Source organism: Zingiber officinale, chromosome 7B (genome assembly GCF_018446385.1).
Source record: "Zingiber officinale cultivar Zhangliang chromosome 7B, Zo_v1.1, whole genome shotgun sequence".
Lineage (NCBI taxonomy): Eukaryota > Viridiplantae > Streptophyta > Magnoliopsida > Zingiberales > Zingiberaceae > Zingiber > Zingiber officinale.
The window spans coordinates 12,339,854-12,348,012 of NC_055999.1; the positions used below are offsets into that span (position 1 = coordinate 12,339,854).

Genomic DNA, 8,159 nt, shown 5'->3' on the forward strand with positions numbered 1-8,159 from the left:
CTTTCTCTTATAAACCTATTATCTTTCCCATGTGTTTTACAATGTGTGACTATGTTTGCAACATTGCAAACCCAACCATCCCCTTCAAACAAAAACCACATGCTTCCCAAGTCCGATCCTTCGACCCACCAAGTCCTCTTAATTCAACATAGGAGCTCCCACTTTCTTTGTTCGAGGTAATATTGTACTCACATGGCTTAATCTGACCATGGTTGTTGTGCACAGTCGGTGGTTAAACCTTCCGCCAGTCAGGACTCGATACCACTTGTAGGATCGAAAAGAGTTTAGATATCTCCACAATTGCATGATATTGTCCACTTTGGGCCTAAACTCTCATAGTTTTGTTCTTGGGCTCTCCCCAAAAGGCCTCATGTCAATAGAGATATCTTTCTCTTATAAACTCATGATCTTTCCCATGTGTTTTACAATGTGAGACTATGTTTGTAACCTTGCAAACCCAACATTAGTTACCTTGATTATTGTGTGATCATCGATTTCTATGTGCGTATTTTGTTTATGGGCGTATTTTATTTGAATGTATGATGGTAAATATTAATTTTTTTTCTCGTGTTTTACTTTTTCATCATTTTGATAATTTTTTCATGAAAAAATTTATAAATTTATGTAAAAGTCTTTCAAAAAAAATTTATAGAATTCCATGAAATTCTTTTCACAACTCTGTGTAATTATATAAAAGTTAATAAAAATCTATCACTAAAAAAAATCGCACCTCTTAATTTAATTGAAAAGACTTTCTTGACTTTAATCAAATCAAAAGAACACGAATCTATGATACATGAATTTTGTCCCCTCGGGATAGTGCGGTGGTTAAGACATTGAGTATTATCACATGAGATATTGGAGTCAAAATTCGACGTGTCTTAGTATGCCTCCCAGGCCATCCTTGACTTTTTGAGGCCCTTGGCGAAAAGAGACCTCTATAGATTTTTTTTTTATTAACGTACAATTTAAATAGAGTTTAATATAAAAATTTAAAAATCAATATATTTTAATTAAAATATAATAAACTCCATACAAAATATATTTCTCAAGATTTTTTAAAAGTGTAACATTATACAAAATATGTTTCTCATGTTTCTCCAAAAAGTACAATACCTACAAATACAAAAAAAAAAAAGTATGAAATAATCATTGAAAAAATCTAGATTTTCTAACATTTTGAGAAGCAAAATCATTAATAAAGTCTTCAAAGTCAAGTTTTTATAATACCTCATTTTCAATGCATAAAATTGTAGTCATTTACATTCAAATCATCATTATCATTTTCTCTTAATTTTTCATGTTCATTCATTGATTGTATGATCATTTAGTTTTTCTTGACTTTCTTCTATAAATTCATCAACTAAATCTTCAATTGAAGAGCTAGCTTTAAAAAAATTATGAAGAACACCTTTGTAAGTTTTAATAATCTATTCCACTCTTTTTCTTTTATTATTTTTTTCCTACGCCCATATTGATATTTCTTTAGAAACTTATTTATACTATAAATTTCAAGTGTAAAAATAAAACATACAAAACCAACAACAAAACTAGCAATAAAATAAATACAAGTAGTGAAAATAATAGTTAAAGAGTAATAAAACCTAATTTATGTTTAAAGCAATTAATATAATCTATTCTATAATGATTAAAATTGGGATGATTTATTTAAACTTTTTCAAATCTATAAGAAAAATCATAAAAATATAGATTTTAATATAATATTAAAAATCAATATTAAATATTGATAATAAGAAAAAAAATATAGATAAGTAGGTAACTTACATTGTAAGTTTATATATTGATGAAATTAAAATTTGAATAGAATTTTTTGATTTAATTAGAAGAGATCTCAAGAAGAAAAAGAAGAGAGGAAATTAAGATTCAAACTTTACTCTTTAAAATCTTTTAACTTCTGTAAACATAAACGAATTAATGAAGAAATAATTATAAAAAGAATAAAGTTTGGAAAGAGAAAAAACAAAGATCCTTTACCTTCTTTTTTTTCTTAAATTTTAATATATATATATATATATATTTGGAGGCCCCTAAAAATCGAGAGCTCTAGGCCATCGTCCCCAGTGATATATCTTAGGGTTGGCCCTGACACCTCCTTCCATGTCTTACCGCCTATACTAATAGTTAGTAGTCTTCCGTGATTTACCTCCTCTGTATTGACTTAAAGATGAATTAGTGGGGATACTGGAGGCGAGCGAATCGCCTTCTGTCACATGTAAATTTTATTAAATAATATTTCTACGACTTAAATTCAAGTCGTGACTACAAAATTATACAACAATAATTTTAATGGACTGAAATCTTAATTTAAAATTATGTCTGATTATTGAAATTGAAGTTACAATAATGCCGAGGAGCATACACTAATTAATTTAGCAGATGAACAAAATATAATATTTTTAAAAACTAAGGATTGATTTTTAGGCTGAAAAATAATCTATTTGTCATTTTTTCCCTTTTTTTTAAATAAAGTATTTTTTATTATTTGAATGAGAAAATATATTTTGGCGCGTATTTTATTCTTTTGCCAAAAAAAATTAATATTCTTTAATGGGTTATAACTCCGTTAACCACTGATTTAAGCTGACAAGTTAAACCATCTGTTAACCGACGAAGTCAATGGTTCGAACTGTCGGTTAATTGACGATCTAATAATCAATTTAATTTTTTTTATTTAATCATTTTTATTAATAATTATGATTAACTTATTATTATTAGATAAACAATGTAAAGGCGTCCATCATCTACGTTTTGGTTACATAAGTATTTCTTTTACTTAAAAAAAAAAAAAAAAGTCAAATGAGCATTTTGTATGCTCGTTTTAAATGACTTATTCAAAATATCTCTAGATTCAATACAACTATCGATTAACTTTTATAATATGTAGAAGATAATCGTTAACTGTTACACATTGTAAAAATTATATGTTAATTTTTTCGCACTCGATTAGTTTGTGTTCATTCATTTCAAACATAATAAATGTCAAGGAGTCCCCATTATTTAGTTTGTTAGTTGAAATATTATTTTAATTCGACTATTACTCATAAAATTATAAAAGATAACAGGTAGCTTCTATAATTTTACAAGCTAATTCTTAATTTTTACACGTTATAGAAGATATCATTTAATTTCTATATGACTAAATAATCAGATAATATATTTGTATAAAGTAGCTGTTAGATTTTATATAACCGAATGATCAAATAATATAAAGATATTTTAGATCAAGGAAAAAAGACATCCTAACAAAAACGTAAATAATGAACCTTTAAATTTTTATGCATTATTATTTCCTAAATTTATAAATATTCTGATGCATTTTATTTTATTTTTTCATATCACCTATTCTTCTATGCATATCTTTAATTTTTAAATTTAAATAATTTTCAATTCCAATTAAATGGAAGAAAGTCATAAGGTCATCTCTAATCAAACTCTGAACGAGAATTTTAGAGTCCCTATATGAAATCAAAGTTTCGAGAGAGAAAGCCAACTTTGAAATTTCTCTTAAAATAAAAACTTCAAATTTCATGCCCATAGTGATTAGAGCTTTTTGATTTCGCAAACCAGTCCAAAAAACCTGCATTAGAGTTACCCTTAAGAGTCAATTTTTGAAACCGTTGAACCATCAATGACAGTTCTAAATTATGAATTATATAAGAATTTTAATGATGGTTCTAAACCGTCAAACTATGAATTCTGATCAAGTTTACTTAGCACAGCCACCCTTCCATAGTTCACCAACTCATTCAGTTCCCTAAGTAACTCGACCAAACTAGCCTCTCTATCTTACCCCCACCGGCCAAACACACTCACTTTGCCTTTGGCCGACTGGGTTAGTTCAACTCGATCCACCAAACTCATCTGATTCGCACAGCTCAGTCCATCAAGCTCACTATAATATACATTTTCTAAAAACAAGTGAGAAAGAAATATGAACCTTTTCCTTGCCAAAAGGGCGAGCTTTCTTAAAGGTCATTATTCTCCATTCGCCAATTAGCTTGACCACTGAAAATCTTCTAGACTCAGCTCTATAAACGCCTAGCGTAAATTCGCAGCAGAATAGCACAAAAGCAAACATCTAATGCCAATGAAAGCAGATCAATTGAAAAACAAGCACAATACCCAAATGTAAAAGTACATCAAAGTTACATTTCTCATCTTGTAAGAAGCACTGAGCCCACTTGCAGAGTCCTATCAAGTGCTGAGGCCTCTCAGAGAAGCCTTCTTTAATTGCTCGAGCCCACTTTGCAGCCATGTCCGTGCTACCTTTCGACCTTCTTTATCACCAAACACACGATACACTGCACACAGACAGATAATAATACAGTCTGAGGTCTGAGATTATCACATAATTCTGAGGCAGATATTTTGACACACTTCCATCATTGATCAATTGCCACATCAACAAAAATACAAGAGCAGTTTGCCAGCTGATACGAACACCATAGAAATCGAACCAGATTTCCAAATGCTGAAGAGAAATCAGAGTGCAGTGTAAAGGAACCTACTTTTTCTCGAAAATTAATTGAAGGACTATTGACAGACAATGACAGGAGAAAAAAAGCTAATGGCACAACAGGACATGCTTTCAAAGAACAGAACTCATGTCGCACTAGCTTTAATTTGCAATTTTAATCCACTGATTAGGAACTCGAGCCAACTGAAAAGGTTCTCAGTGACTTCGGTTTGATAAAGATTTGTTTCTTCATAAGCTACAGCCAATCTGAAGGAATCTACTGAAAATGAAAGCCTCATTTTTACCAAACTATTGCCTATATCATTCTTTTGTGAAGTGAAAACTCGTCCAGTTTAAGGTTTAGATAAACAAGAATTAAAAGCAGCAATTGATAAAAAGATAGTTCCTCAATGATAAATCAAAAGGTTAAATAATAAAGAACATTTATATGTTCAGAGTTCAAATAGGATCAGAGTCCACAGAGAAAAGGAAGCAATTTTATACCTTCAGATCTTGATGATCTTGGCAGCCTTGATCACGGGGTTGGCCCTGGCGATTTCCTCCCTCCCAGCGGTCTTGTAATCGAAAGAGCAGTCATGGGCGTCGGAGTAGCGGTGGCGGCCGCAAAAGAGATCGCCGCAACGGCACCGGAATCCGGTGAGGCCGACCTTTTTGTGGCAGGTAGAGCACCGGTTACTGAATCTAACAGGTGAATGGGATTCCTCGCCCGACTTCGACGACTCCTCATCAAGCTTCGGCGCGGAAGAAGCCGCGACTGTTATTTTGAGGGCCGGCGATTCCGATCTGTGAATAGGGGATTCCTCGCAAGATTTAGGGAGCACGGAAGCCGGAGGTGGGGAAGGAGGTGACGTTGGAGGCGGCGGCGGCGGCGAAGCAGAGGGAGAGGAAGAGGCGGACTTGAAGATCTCCGCTTCGTCTTTGTCAAGGTTACAGCTTTCTCGAGCCATTTCTGTTTTTTTCCCCCCGATAAATCAAATCCGCCAACAAAAATCAACCTTCTGGACAATCGAGCAGACCACGATTGATCGAAGCCAAACCACGATCAAAGAAGCATAAATCAACACCAGCGATCGGATTAGAAAAGGAACAGCTCAAATCCGCAGGGAAAGAAAAGGAAAAAGGAACGAGAAGAATGAAATTTCAGCTTCAATCTGACTCAAACGCCCAAATATTCCTACAAATGGCATGCAGAAATACACAAATACCAATTGCATCAACAAATCTCGATCGATTGACGCGGGGCACGGCGAGAGAAATGGTGGCAACAAGAGAGAGGAAAAGAAATGGTAAAGGTTGGAGCTTTGGAGGTGGTGGAGAAAAAGGTGAATAATAAATAAATTCAATTATGAAAACGAGAGATTATGCTTAAAAAGAAAAAACCTATCGAGCTGAATGTGTTAAAGAATAATTCAGCATATCAGGATTTCATAATTGACGGATCAAATCAAATTCAAATTAGTATTAAAATTTATTAATTATTAAAATAATTTTATTATTTATTAATTAATTAATTCGGCAGTACTATTTCTTATATATTATATTATACCATCTTTATTATATATTATATTATACCATCTTTAGAATAAATACAATAAAGCTTATTATTATTTTCATATTATTTTATGTCATTTTTCTATTGTTCTAGGATCCGTACAATATATAATATATAAAAAAATATATTTAATTAATTAATACATTAATAAATAATAAATTTAGTTTTAAAATTATAATAAAATTATTTTAATAATTATTAAATTATAATATTAATTTTATTTAATTATTTAATTCGTTCCATCTTTATATAATAAATGACTCTTTTAGAGACCACTCGTAATTCAGTGGATTATGTGATCATAATGTGTCCCATTTGTTCATCAGTACCTATCATACGATAAAACAAAGCAATTGATCAACCACAAATAATATGGGCTTGTATTTAAATAATAATTGGATCCCTAATTAATTAGAGGGTGATAGTTATATAAGCATATTATTAGATAATTTTTTTTCACCTTTTAATCCCTTAACGATCTATTATAAATTAATTTTATAATTTATTTTATTTCACGTAATCTATGGATGGATTATAAAAGACGTCTAAATCAACATAATTATTATAATTGTATTCAAGTAATTAATTATTAAGAAATTGCTTTTCCGAGTAATTATGTCTGATGACTCTAGAGGAAAATGAAGTTGGAGGCTAACTTTGATATATGGGCACCATGCTCAAGTATAAATGTGAATAAGCAAGAATAGTACTAATATTTATATTGGTGTAATCAACTTAGGTCGAGGTTCTTAAGTAAAGTTAACTATGTCCGAGTTGATTTGAGTTGGGATTTAAATATTTGATCAATATATTAATTGGTCAAGATGTTAAATAGGTCAAGATTTTCTGAATACTTAATAGTTTATCAATATGTTAAGTTAGTTAAGTAAAAAGTCAAGTAGGTCATGTTAGTGCGATTAGCACTAACGGTCTAACTCAGATTTTGATAAATGACAAAATATGTTAAGTTAGTTTTATTGTAATCTAACACTTTGACGAAGTGTGCAGGAGAAGCCCAGCTAGGTCGACGGGTCGATCGGATAGCTGACACGAAGCCCAGTTAGGCCGACGGACCGACCGGATAGCTGACACGAAGTCCAGACGGGTCGATGGACTGACCTGACATCTGGCACGAAGTCCAGCTAGGTCGACGGGCTGACCTGATAGTTGGCACGAAGTCCAGACAGGTCGACGGGCTGACCGAATGTCTGGCAGGTAAGTTATGTTGAGACCGAAATGTAGCTAGAGGGGGGGTGAATAGCTTGGCGCGATCTCGTGCTCGTCGTTGCTTGTTTCTTGTGATGAAATGCAGCGAAAAATACAAAGACAAACACACAACGCTAACTCGAGGATTTACTTGGTATCCACCTCAAGAAGAGGTGACTAGTCCAAGGATCCACACACTCACGCACCCTCCACTAATAAAACACTCCTTTACGGTAACTACCGAAGGCGGAGAAGCCCTACAAGTTCACACTACAAGAAGAAAGGGAAAGGAAACAAAATATAAACAAAAGCTTACAAGTTTGCATAAGAAAAACCCTAACCCTAGCTTTCTTCTTCTTGCTGTAGATCCGCCTCTTGACTTGGAAAAACCTCCAAGAACTTCAAGAACTGGCGGCGAGAACTCTATCGAGAAGCTGTGGAAGCGCTGTGAAGATCTGAGATGAAAATCGTGAGCTATACTGAAGACGAACGCACGCCAACAGTTATATCCTGCGCCAACGGTCGGATCCCAATCGATTGGATTGCTCTCAATCGATCGGAGAGGCTTTGGATCGATCGACCGATCGATCCAGAGCGCCTCTGTGCTCCTAGAAATTGTCTGGATCGATCGGTTGATCGATCCAGCCCTTATCGCGCGAAAAACATACCCTCCCAATCGATCAGCCGATAGATTGGAGGCTCTGGATCGATCAACCGATTGATCCAGAGCTGTTCTGTGTGATCGCGCGATTCTCCCAATCGATCCACTGATCTATTGGGAGGGGGCTTGTCACAAAGACTCGCCCAATCGATCAGCTAATCGATTGGGCATGAGCTAATCGATCGGCTGATCGATCCAGCTCATGATTTCGCCCAAAATCAAGTCCAAAGCCCCCTAGACCA

General features: G+C 33.6%; 1 protein-coding gene across 2 annotated transcripts; it reads right to left on the reverse strand.

Moving 5' to 3' along the window:
- Nucleotides 1–3,750: 3,750 nt before the first annotated feature.
- LOC122005340 (zinc finger AN1 domain-containing stress-associated protein 15-like) lies at nucleotides 3,751–5,851 on the reverse strand. Of its 2 annotated transcripts, XR_006118375.1 has the most exons (3): nucleotides 4,982–5,851; nucleotides 4,171–4,322; nucleotides 3,751–4,099 (listed from the first exon to the last, which is right to left on the reverse strand). XR_006118375.1 is itself a non-coding variant. In XM_042560350.1 (2 exons), the coding sequence occupies exon 1, from the start codon at nucleotides 5,443–5,445 to the stop codon at nucleotides 4,984–4,986; it is 462 nt and encodes a 153-aa protein (XP_042416284.1). In that variant the 5' UTR covers nucleotides 5,446–5,851; the 3' UTR covers nucleotides 4,104–4,322; nucleotides 4,982–4,983. The 2 variants fall into 2 exon arrangements, 1 of the variants encoding a protein (XP_042416284.1); XM_042560350.1 differs by lacking the exon at nucleotides 3,751–4,099 and having other exon boundaries at nucleotides 4,104–4,322.
- Nucleotides 5,852–8,159: the final 2,308 nt, after the last annotated feature.